The sequence below is a fragment of the Vombatus ursinus genome, unplaced genomic scaffold (genome assembly GCF_900497805.2).
Source record: "Vombatus ursinus unplaced genomic scaffold, bare-nosed wombat genome assembly UNPS02014863.1, whole genome shotgun sequence".
NCBI classification, from domain to species: Eukaryota; Metazoa; Chordata; class Mammalia; order Diprotodontia; family Vombatidae; genus Vombatus; species Vombatus ursinus.
The window spans coordinates 24,229,219-24,246,001 of NW_020954641.1; the positions used below are offsets into that span (position 1 = coordinate 24,229,219).

At 39.9% G+C, this 16,783-nt stretch overlaps 1 protein-coding gene across 1 annotated transcript in view; it reads right to left on the reverse strand.

Moving 5' to 3' along the window:
- Nucleotides 1-4,148: 4,148 nt before the first annotated feature.
- The window catches only part of LSM11 (LSM11, U7 small nuclear RNA associated), a 13,262-nt gene continuing 627 nt past the window's right edge, over nucleotides 4,149-16,783 (reverse strand). Inside the window, exons 2-4 of the mRNA XM_027841818.1 lie at nucleotides 8,823-8,962; nucleotides 7,734-7,817; nucleotides 4,149-7,213 (exon numbers count right to left, since the gene is read on the reverse strand). Of these exons, the coding sequence (XP_027697619.1) occupies nucleotides 6,821-7,213; nucleotides 7,734-7,817; nucleotides 8,823-8,962 (617 nt within the window). The 3' untranslated portion in view covers nucleotides 4,149-6,820. The remainder of the gene's footprint in view (nucleotides 7,214-7,733; nucleotides 7,818-8,822; nucleotides 8,963-16,783) is intronic.

A 16,783-nucleotide genomic window follows, 5' to 3' on the forward strand; every position in this document is an offset into this window, starting at 1 on the left:
TATCCACTGCACCACCTAGCTGCCCCAACTGTATCCATTTTTTAAGAATTTTTTTTTGGCCATTTCATGTATAAAATGTCAAACTTTCTCTTTGTTAGGAAAGACAAAAGCATTTCCACTTCAGCCTAAACATGTCAATTTTCTATAGGACACCATGAAGTGAAGGCTTCATTTCCCCATCACTCCTACTGCGTGATTATAAACTTCAACACTGACTAGCTGTGTGATCTTAGCCAAATCAACTTTCCTGGGTCTCTGTTTTCTCACGTATAAAATGAGTAAGTTGGGCTACATAAACTCTTTGTTGTTGTTCAGTCGTTTTCAGTTGTGTCCAATTCTTCATGACCCCATTTGGGGTTTTCTTTGGTGAAGTTATTGGAGTGTTTTGCCATTTCCTTCTCCAGCTCATTTTACAGATGAGGAACTGAGGCAAACAGGGTTAAGTGACTTGCCCAAGGTCACCCAGCTAGTAAGTGCCTGAGGCCTGATTTAAACTCAGCAGGTCTTCCTGACTCTAGGCCTGGCACTCTATCCACTGTGCCACCTAGCTGCCTAGATAATTTCTAAGATTTATCAATTCATATTAGAGCTGGATGAGACTTAAGAGTTTATCTTGTGCAATTCCCCTCCTTAGAGATGAGGAAACTGAGGTCTAGAAAGGCTGAGTGACTTGCCTTCACCAAAAGAAGACTCAAGATCACAGTGAGCCCACTCTGGTAAAGCTAGGAACTAAATCCATGTCTCCTGTCTCCTAGTTCTAGTATTCTATCTACACCCTTGCCTGCCAATTCTAAAATTTTGACTCCGATCCTGTAGTCATATTCCTGAAAAGCGGAGAATTGTTTCCCTAGTTTGTTTCTTGGTGAGGTGAAAAAAAAACTTACCCACACAGTTTTAGGTACATCTGTCATTTGACTAGTAGCTTTGTTGTTGTTGAGTTGTGTTCAAATCTGCATAACCTCATTTTAGGGAGCTTTCTTGGCAAAGATATTGGAGTTGTTTGCCATTTTCTTCAACTCAATTTACATATGAGGAAACTGAGACAAACAAGGTTAAGTGACTTGCCCAGGGCCACAGAGCTAGTGTCTGAGGCCAGATTTGAATTTAGGTCTTCCTGATTCCCACTCTGGTACTCTATCCACTGTGTCACCTAGCTGCCCTTACTAATGTCTTAACGCCTTCTAATAGTGTACTGAACATGCACAGGAGACCGGTAATCGCCATAGCAAATCCTCTGGCTATTCTGACTCACGGGTGATCAGATGGGCAACTCAATGACAAACTTTCAGGTTTTTCAAAATGTCTGGGAGCAGGGATGCAGGGGTTTTAGCAGAACAAAAAGGAAACAGGTTGATGATGCCAGTAAACTACTACTAGTTGAACTTAGAGGGAGGGTGCCATAGCTTAAAGCTGATAGATGCTGGTTCAAACGTATTTGGTCAAAAGTAGGGGGTGGGAAACCTGTACCAAGAGGAAGATCAAGATAATGTGTTTGGCAAAGAAAAGGTAACAAGCAGCAACAGTGACACTGCTGTAAGCCACATGGTTTTCCTAACTTCAGGCAGGTGTTCGTGACCAGTATGGGATTTCTCCCCACGACAAAGATTTGCCAAAAATCAGTAGAAACCAAACAGCCAGTGTGTTACTAAAATCATATTTATTGCAGTTTCCAGACTTCATGTACAGTACTTATAACTACATCAGAACATTGCAGATTCACATTAAGGTTCTTAGCAGCAATTTGTCTCTAAAGAGCAAATGTTTGGATGAACCTGACAATTAGAAGCAATTTACAAAATAGATTCCAACTCATGGTTTTTCCCATTTTAGCTGGTATCTGAATAGTGCAAATAGGAATGCCTATGTTCACCCCAGTTTAGCTTTTTCTAGAAAAAGAGTGGTAAGTCAGGGTGTAGATAGATATCCACAGAACCCCTGGGGGATAAGATACCAATGAGAAGGGTTCTTGAGACAGGTGTAAGAGGTAAATAACCTACTTTTCCCAACATCATCTGCTGTTTGCTTTACTGTCATGACAACTAGGGTCCTAGACCAGGGGGGTGCCTCTGGAACTAGAACACTTGATAATCAGGCAGCCAGTCTTACCTTAAATAATGCCCTTTTAAAAAGTTAAATATTTTCCCCAGATATAACAAGATGATAACACTAATTGTAGTTGCATTTTGTTCCAAAGCTATGAAAATCAAAAGCAAGTGCAAAAGTAGTGGGACTGACTTTCATATCTTTCCTGAGACAGTTCCCATCTTTTCAGAAGGGATAAAAAAAAAAAAGCCAACCATATGCCTTCATGTAAGTTGATCAAATTATTCTTCATCCTAAGTGAATACATGATAGACTGAAGGTCTCTGGTATACTTATTTTTCTCCCCTAGATCTCCTGAAACATTTTAAGCTGCTGTTTGACATAAATCTTTTCTATTAGCTGAGAAAAAGAGCCCTTCCAAACATGTCCAAAAAGACTCGAGCATAAAGAGCAAAGGACTCTTAATCCTTCTCCTCCTTCCGTGCCCCTGGAACTCTGACCAGAACCCTCCAGTCTTACTGTCTAGTAATCAAATCAATTTGCCAGAAAAAAAAAAAGTAAGCCGGTTTTTCCAACATGAATTAGATGGGTCAGGCTTTCCTTGCTTGGAACCACTGAAGAAATCCTTCTGGAGATCACTCTACCACAGTCATTTCTTAGAACAAACACTGAGTGCTGACTATGTACATGGTTGTGAGACACAGAGACTTAAGGCCAAATAAATGATTAAAGCCTTACTGTTTAAAAAGATTCCATTGAACTTTGTACCTGACCTACTGTGAAATAAGAAATTCCAAAGATTATGTATTTAGAGGTCATTATTACTCCTGTATCAACACCTGTATCATGATAGAATTTGCCTTAAAAAAAAAAATGGGGGGTTGGGGGTAGCACCAGTGAATGGCTGAATATCTTTGGATGCTGTTTGTCCTAAATGGCAAACATTTAGGTGAATCTGACTTGTGGAAACAATTTACAAAATATAGTCCAATGTATGATTTTCCATTGGCAACTAGTATTAACAGTAGCTCAAAGAAATATCAATATTCACAACACACTTGGCCTTTTCTAGAAAGATCGGAACAGACCAGATCAACTAGCCCACATGGATTCTGCACAGTTCTGTCTACATAGGGGAGAATAGAGGAGCTCACTTATGGTTGCCTGACTTTTCATGGCAACAATTTCTGCACAAGGAAGTCTCAATTAGTGCAAACAATGAATCCCTGAAGGGGTTGAATGTATTTGAATTCGCAATATTTGAAGTTACAACTATTTAAAAAAATAATTCCAGCCCAATGGAAATAGAGAATGCAAATTTGAATGTGATGACCCTTTTAGCTGGGCTCATTTGCATTAAATGAGACCCAGCTATGCTTCTAGCTTACAGTTTTGTTAATTTATTGTTCTGATTTGATACACACAACCTGTGCAAAAATAGTGTTCAAAGTCTTAAGTTATACACACTGCTAACCCTGGCCAGCCAGATTGCACTTTTGTCCAAAAGATAGAAAGGGTAAAAAAGGTCCAGATAATTCAGCAGCGATCTGTCCTTACTACTGGAAAAATAACGTAAAGTGCATATCCTTTTAATGGTGGGTGAGTTTGTAGTAACAACTCTGTATGCACAAGATGGCTCTTGAAATTAATTTGGCAAACACATGAAGCTACCTATTTCCCTTCCCACCCAATCTAGTAATCAATAAGAGACTTCAACTAATCCAAAGAAGTTTCAGCTCTTGAAATGTTTAAATGATTTATTACACATAGTGGTTATCTTGCCAAAATAACATGATACTGTCTATCTCAACCAGGTTCACTCCATACAGGCTATATTGTTTTAAGGTCTTTTTACTAGATGAATCAGGCTGGATGCTTCTAAAAATCTTATTTTCCCCTTTCTTACCTTTTCCCTCATTCTGATGGTTATGACTTTAGTTACATTTATTGCAACCAACGCGAGTTTTCAAAGATTATATCTTTGAGCAACAGATAAAGGCCTAAGGAGTGATTTTTCCTTTTTAAAATATTTTTTTAGGAATAAAGAGATAGCATTGTTGTTCTTTTCCAAGCAGCACAGATGAGTTGTTTTAAAAAGACTGTTCTGTGAAGTTTTCAACACAATACCATCTTATAGTTTTTTTTTTTACTGTCTAGACAGTAATCATTGCAGAATTAACACTGAAGCCACAGCCAAGAAGACAGTCATGATGTATATGATCAAGTATGATGAATCATATACAACTTATAAAATACATTCAGATGAACAGGGTTCTGAAACTGGATGGAAAAGTGGTGAACTCCTGCACACAAGGAGTAACCTGTACACTTTAGATGCAACCATGAAATTATTTACCATTTAAAAAAAATTAGGCTATGTCTAATGGAAATCAGTCAGCATGACTAGTGAAAATTAAACATGTTTTTCCTAAGTCCCTTTGGTTATTTTCCTAGGATATGTTTTTCTGGGAAAGTGAGCATTTGCTATAGTTTTTAGCCTGGGGGCAAAGGCGGGGAGAGCTGAAATGGTGATATTGTTAGTTGGGGCTGATGCCCATGTTGCCACATATACCCTCCCCAATAAAAAATTTAAAGACTTAACTCTATCGGAAAAATATTTTAAGTATCACAAAACTGAATCCACTAATTTTTTCAAGTTTCAAAGGGGAATTTTCTAACTCTAGCATCTATAATTAGGTTCTAGAAGTAGTTACTTAAAAATTATTTTAAAATTAAAGTAAAAAGCTCCCCATGATTTTCCTTTTGAAGTTGAGGCACTTTTAGGGACTTGTTCTTTTGTTGGCACTATAACCCCCTAGAATAGTCCAAGGCAGATTCTTTGTAAATACCAAAGGAAAAGACAAAGAACGGGGAGGGATAAGGAGCGAGTGATTCCCAAATTGCCATCATCTTCACATATGTGGTATTTTCCTAAGGAATACAATTACTCCTTAGAAGTTGAGAATGGAACACAGACCTTCCTATAAAATGGTTCCTAAGAACCTGATAGTCTTTTGGTTTTAAAATTATGGGAAAAATCACATATATCCCTAATGACAAATAATGACTATCTTACATAGCACCTGCCTTTACCACAAGATAATGAAACCTTAAAAAGCTAGGGAAGAGTTAGTAAAACCATACCTGGCACTTAAATAACACACTTTGTCTTCAAAATGCTTTTCAGGTTCTTCTTCCCAATACCCCTGTGAGGTAGGTGTCTTATCTCCCCATTTGACTGATGGGGACTGAGGCAGCAAGGGGTTACACTGACTTACCTACAGTCACAAGATGAAAAAGCAGCAGGACCCAAGTCAGCTTTCTATACCTGAGCTCCCCCTCCTTCTCTAAGGGTTTCTGCCACAAGTTACGCAGCACTTTTTCTTCCATATACTTGAGCAACTAACCATATAGTGAGCTTATTCTCATTCTGCACAAAAATTAACTCTTGCTGTAGGAAAAAAGAAAAAAAAAAGAAAAGAAAACAGTCAACCCAAAAATAGTCAAGTATTGCCTAACAGTCTGTTTCAGGATGTAGCCTTTTCTGCACTGGCTGAGTTAAAGAGCAAAGAATCATTACAGTAGAAGCACAACAGGTTTGCTGGAAGTCACATATCCACGGTGTTCTTGTTGCACGTACCATATCTTGGGCTACAACGTCCCTCTGACGTGAACACTGCCTATCATCACAGCTTGCAAAAGCCTCTTTGGCCAGATACGACGGGAAAAAAATCTCCCCATTTCACATTAGAACCAAACTAAAAAGCACCCTTTGTTCCCCACTCCAGGAGAGGGAGTTGTAGCAGTTAAGGTATGTATATGTTACTGAGTTCATGCTGAACTCACAAGCTAAATTAAGCATAGCAATTTCCATGGCACCACAAATGCCACACAGCTCACAACAACTCATACTGTACTAGACGCCATGCCACACCAGCTCATGCACCAACAGCATGCCACACAAGTCAGAGACAGGAAAAGGACAAGAAGACAGGACACAATTCCCATCTGGTCCACCATATGTGGTAACTAACTTTATCAGGACAGTAAACAAATTAATCAAGCTACTGGATTCACAATGACAACAGGGACAACTATGGTGCGTTTACTGCTGGGGGTTTATAACATACCACTTGTATACATCCCACCTTAATACAAGTTGGTGGGCTCCATGGATGTTAAGAATGCTCAATAGAGTTTATAAATTCTAGTCCCTGATCAGGAGAAAGTCCAGAAAGGTCAATGATGTAACGTAAAATGCAGCAGTCAGTGCAGGGATGGCAGCCCAATTCATACCACTATCTGTTAAAAAGAAATTCCATGAATATTCGCCACAGATACCACACCATTTTAAGAATGGATTCCCTTTTCATGCTGTGGTATCTGTGGTGAATTATAGACACACCATGACCCTAGTAGAGTCAAAAAGGCCATAATTTTTCTAGTTTATCTCAAGTATTGATAGTAACACACAAAACCACATCTAATTTATATCTATGTATAAATGAATAGATCTATATTTTATAATGATGCCTTCTGCCTCTGAACAGCCACCCATTCTAAAAAGGGTCGGTCTTCTTCATGTGGTACCATGCTGTCCCCATCTTTGTGGACAAGCAGATATACCACAGGGTCCTAGACTGAGTTCCTTCCCCTCTACATTCAAGATCAGAGGGAATCATTCCAAATTAGCTTTTCACTGAGATGCTAAGAAGCACAGTGCAAATACAATTCATGCGGTTTATTTCTAAAAATAAAATACTCAAAGCTCAGATGATCACTGGGCAAGATGGACAAGTAGAACATTCTCTCCTCGGATAAATATCTGGTTAATGTGCCGTGTGAATACCTGCTGGTAATCCACTTTGGGCTTCTGCCTTTTCTTACGAGACCGGCCCCTTGAATTAGAACCCCCTGCACTAGAGCCCTCTGTCCGTGTAGTCCTGCCTGACAGGTCAGACCTGGAAATTTCCTTTCCAGCTGCCAGAAGCGAAGAAGGTGCTGAACGAGAACGTTTCTGTGATCCCCGATCCTCATCATCTCTCCCCCACACCGTGGCCATCTTCCAAGTAGATGTCTGTGAATATCGAGACAATGTGGAGTCCTCAACCATCGACCTGGAGTCAGCTTCCTTTTTGGAGGAATCCTGAAGTTTGAGCCGATCAAACAGCTACAAGGAAACAAGTCAAACGTTATCTGCTCTCTTGACATTTCTATATTCCCCTTTAAAAACATGCATTTCTATCACTTTAAGGACTGTGGCTTTACCTTTGTAAATCAGTTAACAACAATTTCTCCTATTCTAACCAGCAGTTAAGTCAATAAAGAGATAATAAAGATAAAAGTCACCTGCCATATTATGTGACATTATGTTATAATGACAAACAGGTTTATTTTTATATTGAACTAAAAGACATTTCATCTTCAGGTGATGCAACTTGTTACACAAGTCACATATAGATCAGACTTAACTGGGGTGTATGGTAGAGAATAATCAAGATTCTACCACCATCATATCTTGCTTCCAGCAATTAAGGGTTTCATTAATTGGAAATATGGAGAATAATGACACCAGTCCCTACATACCTTACCTCTGTGCTCCACCTTCCTTCCCCCATCCCATCCCAATACCTTATTTCCTAATATTGAAAGCATACTGGGTTGCTGGTAAGTAGGAGAAAACTTCTTACCCTGGTGAGAGTTAAAGGAGGTTCACGTTCAAATGCTTTGCCCAGAACTGGTTTTCTGTAAGTCTCGTCCACATCAGTAAGTGCCTTTGAAGAAAACAAAAAGAAAAATTGAAAGTCTTGTCAAAAATCATAGCAGATTCAATGCTTTCAAAAATAGCACTCTCATCACTGGGCAGTCACAACCATTAGCTATCTTGGTTCACAAGAAGAAGAAAATAAGTAGCACTGGTAACAAAAAACTAAAAGCAATCTTCATACTATTTCCAAATCATCTATGGCCAAAGTTCACAAAGCCTCAAAAGTTCACTTTTACTTGTGATCCTTATTCATTTTTTCCCCTGAAAATCCTCTGGCAACACCAAAATGTGACTCCTGGATTTCTCTCATTTCCATTTTGGGGGCCATTTCAAATACTCCCTAGGTTCCTTCCCCTTCTCTGCAATTTACATTAGTAACTAATAGGAAATGACTCATGTTACACACAAGCCATTAATGACTCCCTAGTCAATCAGATCTCATGACATCACTACTATAATGTATTAGTTATCACCAACTACCTTCCCTTTGATAGTACTTAAGAATAAGACGTCACTTGTCAAATCTGTTTAGGAAAATGTATATGGGGTGTGTTAAAGTGCACTGAATAACTTGGAAAAGTTGTAGGAGGAAGGTAGCTACAACTGCAGAAAAAGAAACTCCAGAACGATGACACCTACATATTATCTTGTGTTATAGTTATTTGTGTCCATGTCTTCTCTCCATTACTAGACTGTAAGTTCCTGGAGGGCAGTGTCTTTGTCTTATATATCTTTGTATCCCCCCTATAATGTCCAGCACAGGGCTTCACATCTAATAGATGCTCAAAGAATACCTGTTGAATGAATGGATAAGAGAATTGGATCTGGAGGTAAAGGAAGCAAATGGAGCACAGATCTTTGCCTATTCCAGCAGAGTTCAAGGACACAGCTCTTCTCTAACACAATTATCAGTATAATTGTTATTCTAAAAAGGTTATATTGATTCCCTAATCAAATAAAGGGGTTAATTCCTATGAGATTTTTTCCCAATCCCATAAAAAGAACTAATTACCATATTCCAGAACTTGTCAAATGCAACCAGGAAGCCAGAGCAGACGCCCCGAAGCCCCTTGAAAGTGCGAATGTGAACATTGACCTTCACCCCCTCTCGGATGCAGCGATGAAGTTCACCCAGTGGGCTGCCCTCATGCACTGGAATAAAAAAAGAACAACAGTCAGGGTAGCACAAGAATGTCTATGCCAAAAGTCATTCAGACAGAGCTCCTTACTAGAATGATCTACTGAATAAAATGCAATATATTTTCCATTTTCCGTCTACCTTTGTAGTGTACAACTTCTTTTTATGTACACCATGCTCTAGTAAAACTGAACTACTCCCTGTTCCATGAATATAACCCACATATCACACTCTATTCTTCACAATGCAGCTCTGCCCAACCCTTTCCCCTCCTTCAACCACACAGGAGGAAGAACACCAGGCTGGGGGAGACACTCATCTAGGCAAGCTGGTGGAAGTAACTAAAGCCCTACTATACTCCTGGTCCTTGCCCAGCAACAGCTCCCTTTCAAGATTGTGAGCATCACTATTCATCTGCCACCCACTAGTACCACCACAGCTAATAATTCACCACTTTTTCCTCTCCCCATCCCTAGATCACTCATATACCCACCACATAGGAACAAACTATTCTCAATCTCCACCTCCCATTCTCTTATTCCCACCCTCCTTAACCTCACTATACTCATCTCCTACCTCAACCCTGCCCACCCGTTCCACTGTGCCCTCTGGAATTCCTTTTCACAGTGAATAAACTTCCTTTCATTCTGGACCTCTTCCTACCATTCTCCTATCTCCTGACCTCCTTAAGAAAGAGCTTCTCCCAGATGACTGCACCTGGGATTATTCTCTCCATCAGTATTCTAAACTGTGACACCCTGAAGGAAAATCACAATACTCAGCGCTTCCCCACTGTCACTTCTAGACTCTCCTGCTACTGATGTCACTCTGCAACTTCTCTGCTTTTTAATTCACTCAGCTAAAGTTTTCCGCCTCATCCAGAAAATTCGTAGCAGCTGGCCTCCAGGCCATTCTCTCTCTTTTTAAAAGCAGGTCAGTTCCCGGCTCGCCTTCTTCCACATCACTGCAAGTCCTAGCCTTAAAGTTGGAGATTTCAAATACCCATGCTGATGCTCCTCCAGATTACCTGACTTTCCAATTTTTTGGTCTCTTTCACGACATACTCCTTAATTTTACCTAAATAACACACAGGGATGGTTAGACCCTGGCTCTCACCATTATACACAACTGTTCCACTTTATTCAGAAACTCTGACATTCTCTATCTGACTTTTTCTCCCAGCATCCCTTTCTCCCAGCATCCCACCTCTCCCTATGTCTCATCTCTCCTAAGTCTATTCTTCACTTTGATTGGAACTTTCAATTCCCCTTCCTTTCAATATATTTTTAGGCTATTACCTCTTCTCTGCTTCATTTTCTTCTTTTTCCAATCTTGGCTCCACAAGTTCATAGAACCAACTCCAAACCATTCTCCACTACTACTAAACCTACTTTACCAAATCTCAGACTTACATTCCTCCTACCATCCACCTCCTCTATTCCTATTCACATAATGCTGAAGAGAGCTAGAGGAAGTCACACAATAATGCCAACTGGATGTATCATACATTCCTTGTTATCCAACTTCAACTTTGCTTTGTCCCTGCAACAAAGCATCTTGTGTTTTCTCTTCTCCCCTTCTCTTCATCTCAAAACCTTTTGATATCATCTCCCACTCTTCCTCCTTTTTCTTAGTCTCTGACAGAGAGGTGGACTTTCTCTGTGCCAGGGCCAACCCCTCTCTACATGTTCCCTTGATCATGTCTCTTCCCATTTTTTTTCCAGTAGATGGCGACCTTAACTACCAAACTCTTAATTTTCAACCTCCCTTATACACTGGTTCCTTCCCTACTATCTTCAAATATGTCCAAGTCTCTCTTCTAATGAAGTTAAAAAACAAAACAAAAAAACAAAAACCTTCACTAGAAACTACTATCTTCTCAAGCTACTGTCCCATATCTCTTTTCCATTTCTCAGCTAAAGTCCTATTAAAAAGAAAATGTCCATACTCACTGCCTCCACTTTCTCCCTTCTCCCTCACTCCCTAACTAACCCTTTGTAATCTGGCTACTGACCTCATCACTCTGCTAAAATTGCTCTTTCCAAAGTTGCCAGCAATGTCTTAATCAACAAATCTGATGGTTTTTTCTCAGGTCTCATTCTTCTCAACTTACCTGCTGCATTTTACATTGTTGACCACTCTGTCTTAACAGAAATTTTCTCCTCTCTCAGCCTTTGTGACACTACTTTCTTGGTTTTCATCTGACATGTCTAACTGTTCCTTCTCAGTCTCCTCTGCAGTTTCATTATTGATGCATGGCCTTTAAATCTGGGTGTAGCCCAAGAGTCCTGGACTCTTTTCACTCTCTCGACACTCTCTTGGTGACCTCATCAATTCCCATAGGTTTATTATCACCTCTAAGGAGATGACTATATCTTTACATCCAACCCTAGTTCCCTCTCTTAAGCATCAAGTCCTGAATTGTCAATTAAGTTACTGGGCATTTCAAACTGGATGTCCCATAAAAAAATCTCAAAACTCAACATGTCTAAAACAGAACTTATCATCTTTTCCCCAAAACACACTCTTTTTTTTCAAACATCCGTATTTCTGTTGAAGGCATCACCATTCTTCAGTTTTCCAAGTCCATAACCTTGGTATTACCTTCAGCTCCTCACTCCCCCTCAGCTAGTTTTGGCATATCAGTTGACAAATCTTGCATTTCTTCTTCCACAATATCTCTTGATTTTAGCACCTTTCCTCTACTCACACAGCCACCTTAATTCAAGTCTTCCTCAACTCTTGCCTAAGTATGCAATGGCATCCTAAATGGTTTTCTTTCAAGTCTCACCTCATTCCAGTTCATCTTAGACACTATCACCAAACTGATTTTCCTTAAACACAGATTTAACCATGTCACTCCATGCTCAATAAACTCCACTGGCTCACTACTGCCTATAGGATAAAATATCAACTCCTTTGGTTAAGCTTTTAAAGCCTTTAACAACCTGGCTACAACCTTTCTTTGACTGCAATCCAGCTAAACAGATCTTTATATATTCTTCAAACATGACATTCCGTTTCTCACCTTCATGCTTTTGCACTGAAAATGCCAGGAATGTACTCCTTCCTCACTTCCAAATAAAAGAATCCTTCTCTTCCTTCAAGACAAAGTTCTAGCGCCACTTTCATGAAGCCTTTCTTCATCCTCTCCTCAACTGCTAGTGCCTTTCCTCCCAAATTACCTCATATTTTTCTAATATATCCTCCCTATCTCACCAGCTTGAAGAAGGCTCCCTGAACAATCCCAATCAAAAAGGGTCTTTCTGTCATCAGAAGTTTAATGGCACTAGGATTGTACTTGCTTATGCACTTACCATGCTCTCTTCTGCATTATGGTTGTGCAGGTATCTTATTCCCCTAATATACAGTAAGCTCCTTAAGGGCTGAGTGTTAGTCTCCTCTATCTTTGTGACTCTCAGAAACCAGCAGAGCACCCCACATACAACAGGCATTTAATAAATGGATATGAATGAATTTTAAGCTCTGCCCAATCCCCAGAAAAGTTTATGTTGTGATGTCTCATTGTTGCATTCCCCACACAAAGCAAAATGGCAAGTCCCCAAAATAACATAGCTTAACCATGTACGTATGAATGTATGTATGTACACACACAGAGATATGTAGATATACATACATATTTTATAATATATGTGATCTGCATCATCCACTAGGAGGAAGATTTTATTCTTACATTGGCTCATTCTATTAGCTATCATATCAAATCTAAACAGTCCTGTCTTCAAAGCCTTCTAACAAAAGGTTCAGTCCCATTCACCTGAATATTTCCCATTCCATTTGGCAAACTTTCTACTCAAGTCAATTTAATCTGTTTCCCACATAATCTGTTATATATAACTGTTCTTCTTAACTCTGTGCCATAAAATACTGCTTTTAAATAGGTTCTTCTTGAATTCCATTTCTATCTTGATTTATAAAAAGAACTCAACATGCACATGTTTAGAGGAATGAAAAACTTAATAATTTGCCCTAAATACACATAATACTAAGATATCTACAAACACTGTCTGGATACAAGAGCAAGGTCTACTCTATGTCTGGACTCCGTTCAATGAAAAACATTTCACCATACATTGTCTTCATATCAAGAGAAATATTGGTTATAACCAAGCTATGATGGTATAAAAGGCACATGCCACGCATCTGGATTCCATAAGACTGCAAATAGGGCCATGTAAAAGTAACATTATGACTCAGGAGGAATTTGGGGACTATGAACTTCAGCTTTTACTGTTCAATTCAATGAGGGAGCCTTTTCTAAGTGCTTAGGGACAGTGCTGAATTTCATAAAAATTGTTATTATTTAATTTTAAGTACTCACAGCCTGCTAGCTGTACCAAAGATAGACTAAGGCAGAATCATTTAGAATGTACATGCGCCAAAGACCTTTTCTGTTGACTTCTTACTCTCTGTTGTTGTTAGAAAGAAAAATATTAGTCTTTGCTCTTGTTTAAATTTCTGGGTTCCTATTTCTCCCTACTCTACTTATGGCTTGGTGTAATCCAGACATGGATTAGTAGTGGAAATTACTTTCTGAGGAAGTGGAGGAAAGAGGCTTAGGAGATGTGACATGGGAAGTTACTTCACCTTGAAAAGTCAACAGGAGAGAAAGTTTGGCACAAGTTCACTTCCTGCTCTAAGATTCTACGATTTTAAATAGGGACACTTATGGGAAATGTTTGAACTTTGCTTTAGTCTTCCATCTCTCCCATAACATGATTTCTAATAATATCTAATAGTATTTAAAAAAGAGTTGGAAGAGATTGCTGACTTTAAAGTTCTACTTCACCCACACATTTTCAAATACACAAGAGTCAAAAAGGTGAGTTTTAATTTTTGTAAGCATTATTAACTTGTAATATTGGCATTATTATATACTATTACTACCATATCTGGATATGTACCAATAAAGTTGGTGATCTTTCTGTGCATGTTCCTGAAATAACTTACAGGTATGTTTAAATTCACCTTTGTTACTTACTCACCCTTGTATATACTGCTCTCTCTCACTCTCTCTCCATACACACACAGAGACACGTACACGATGTATATACACACATGTATTTATACACACACATATATAATGTATACACACATGTATTTATATATACATACACATATAATGTATATATGTTTATATATGTATACACACATACATATATATACCTGCTAGAAAAATCTCTTTCTAACAATGTTATCATCATCTTACTCCCCTGCTTTAAAATCGAGGGTGGCTCCTTACTTTTAGCAGATCAAATCTATGCTTAAGTCTGACGTATGAGGTCCTCTACCAAAACAACCTTCTGCCTCCCACTCCTTATCTCAGAGTTCATTTCTCTTTGTGACCAACACCAAGTATCTGCTCCACCAAAGCAAATCTGCTTATCACCCTTTGTATATGACTTGTGCATCTGCACCTTTACATATCTGCACATACCTTTCTACTTCTCTTTTCCAACCTCTGTCCTTTCCTTCCTTCAGAGGCTAGGGTTCACTTCCTTTAGGGAGCTATTGCCAGCCTAATGATTCTTTATTTGGTGTTCACGTGCTCATTCTGCTCTAGGCATTATCACTGAAGCTCTTGCTTTGTGAATGCTAATAATTCTTTTTATGCACATGTGTCATACATACCTAACTGCTTCCAGTGATAATGAGAGATTTCTGTTCCCAGTACAAGTTTTCCAAGCACACCAGGCATGATTTGGGCTGTGGGAGAGTTGACCCTGCAGTTTTTATCAATTCAAAGGATCTCAGAGTACTGCTTCCTAGAACTAATTGTTCCAAGAATTTTCTATGGTCTCACCAATGTTGCATTTTGGCAATAATGCAACACAACTATGAAGATACTGGCCTTCTAATTAATTAGTGTTACAATTTAAGACCTAGCTAGACCAGTCTAATTCACAGAGGAGATATAAGCCCTTATTGTTCCCATTTAGGAACAACTTATAGATATGCTATAGACAGGCAACATGAGCTATAAATTCATGGAAGGAATCCTATGGCACCATAAATCATTTACCTTAACTTATTACACCTCTATGTCTTGTCAGCGGAGATGTTCTTTTTCAATAAACAAACCACTAAGAGAAACCTAAACATCACTCATTTAACACACTGGCTTATTTAAGAGGCATATTTTAACAATTAAGCTATCAGGATACAGATGCTCTGAATGGCTAAGTAGGTCGTTGTGTTCACTGGGCAGATGTCAGAACTGCCTGCCATATGACAAAGGTATAAGCCTGGCTGTGTTTATTACATTTATACAAGACCCAAATTGCACATTCTAGCAATCTGTCTCCTACAACTCTCCTATCAGAATTATTAAGAGGTTCCCAGAAATTCTCTCATGCTATCTGAACCTCTGGAATTTAAAGATATCCATAATTACAGTAATATGAATACACACACACAGTTCATGCACCCAGAAGACATACAAAGTGTTTTTCTCAGTGGCAGCCACTGAATGCCAAATTTCAGATCTTTTGATTAAACAGTGTATGTTTAAAGATTCTGGAGTCTACAGAAGACCCCTTTCATCATCAGAGGGAAAGCCAGAAGAAAAGAGAGAGACTAAGACACTGCTAAGAGTAGTGATCTTTATGCTGTCCACAAACCCACCATAAGGACACTTAGCTGCAACTGCTGGCCCAGCTGACATTCTAATCAACTATGTATGGATCTTCCCTCAAACCAGATCAAACAAAAACCTTTCCTCAAATCAGCCAAGTACTCATTTCAAATCAACCATCAGACTATCCCTCCTATCAGCCATGTCTTACACCCTCCCCACATCACCTCATATCAGCCATGTAGACTCTGTTCACATTCCCAATCAGCCATGCAGACTCTCCCTAAATTCTCCTATATCAGCAAGGAATATCCTCCCCATATCTGCTGCAAAGACCTTGTATAAATCTTCATATCAACCATACTAATCCCCCAGTATGTCTCATATGAGCCATGCAGACTTTTCTCCCTATCAGTCATGCAGACCCCTCCCATTCCCAATATCAGGCATGCAGACTCTTCCTAAAATTCCCCACTGCATCGGTACAGACACTTCCCACATTTCCCTATTTCATGGAATCACAGGATTATAGGATCATAGATCTAGAACTGGAAGGGAACTCAGAGGCCATCTGTCATAGAGACATTCCAGACTAGCTTCCTTATTATTAGTCATGCAGACCCTCTCCCCACATCCCCCATAACAAACATGCAGACCCTCTTTAAAACTTCTCTATCAGTCAAACAGACCCTCTCCATACGGCCCCCATATCAGCTACAGAGACCCTCTGGCTCATCCTCTCCAACAATCAAGCAAGACCATCCCCTCATATCAATAAAACTGGACACCGCTCTGTATTAGCTCTGCAGACCCGCCTCACATCAGCCGTGCAGACCCTCCCCTCATCCCATCAGCCGTGCAGACCCTCCTCACCCCAACATCAGCTGTGCAGACCCCCTTCACCCTGCCCCATATCAGCCATGCAGACCCTCCTCACCCCATCCCACCCCGGCCGTGCAGACCCCCCCCAGCTGTGCAGACCCTCCTCACCCCACCAGCCGTGCAGACTCTCCCCTTATTCCATCAGCCGTGCAGACCCTCCTCACCCCCACATCAGCTGTGCAGACCCCCTTCACCCTGCCCCATATCAGCCATGCAGACCCTCCTCACCCCATCCCACCCCGGCCGTGCAGACCCCCCCCAGCTGTGCAGACCCTCCTCACCCCACCAGCCGTGCAGACTCTCCCCTTATTCCATCAGCCGTGCAGACCCTCCTCACCCCCACATCAGCTGTGCAGAC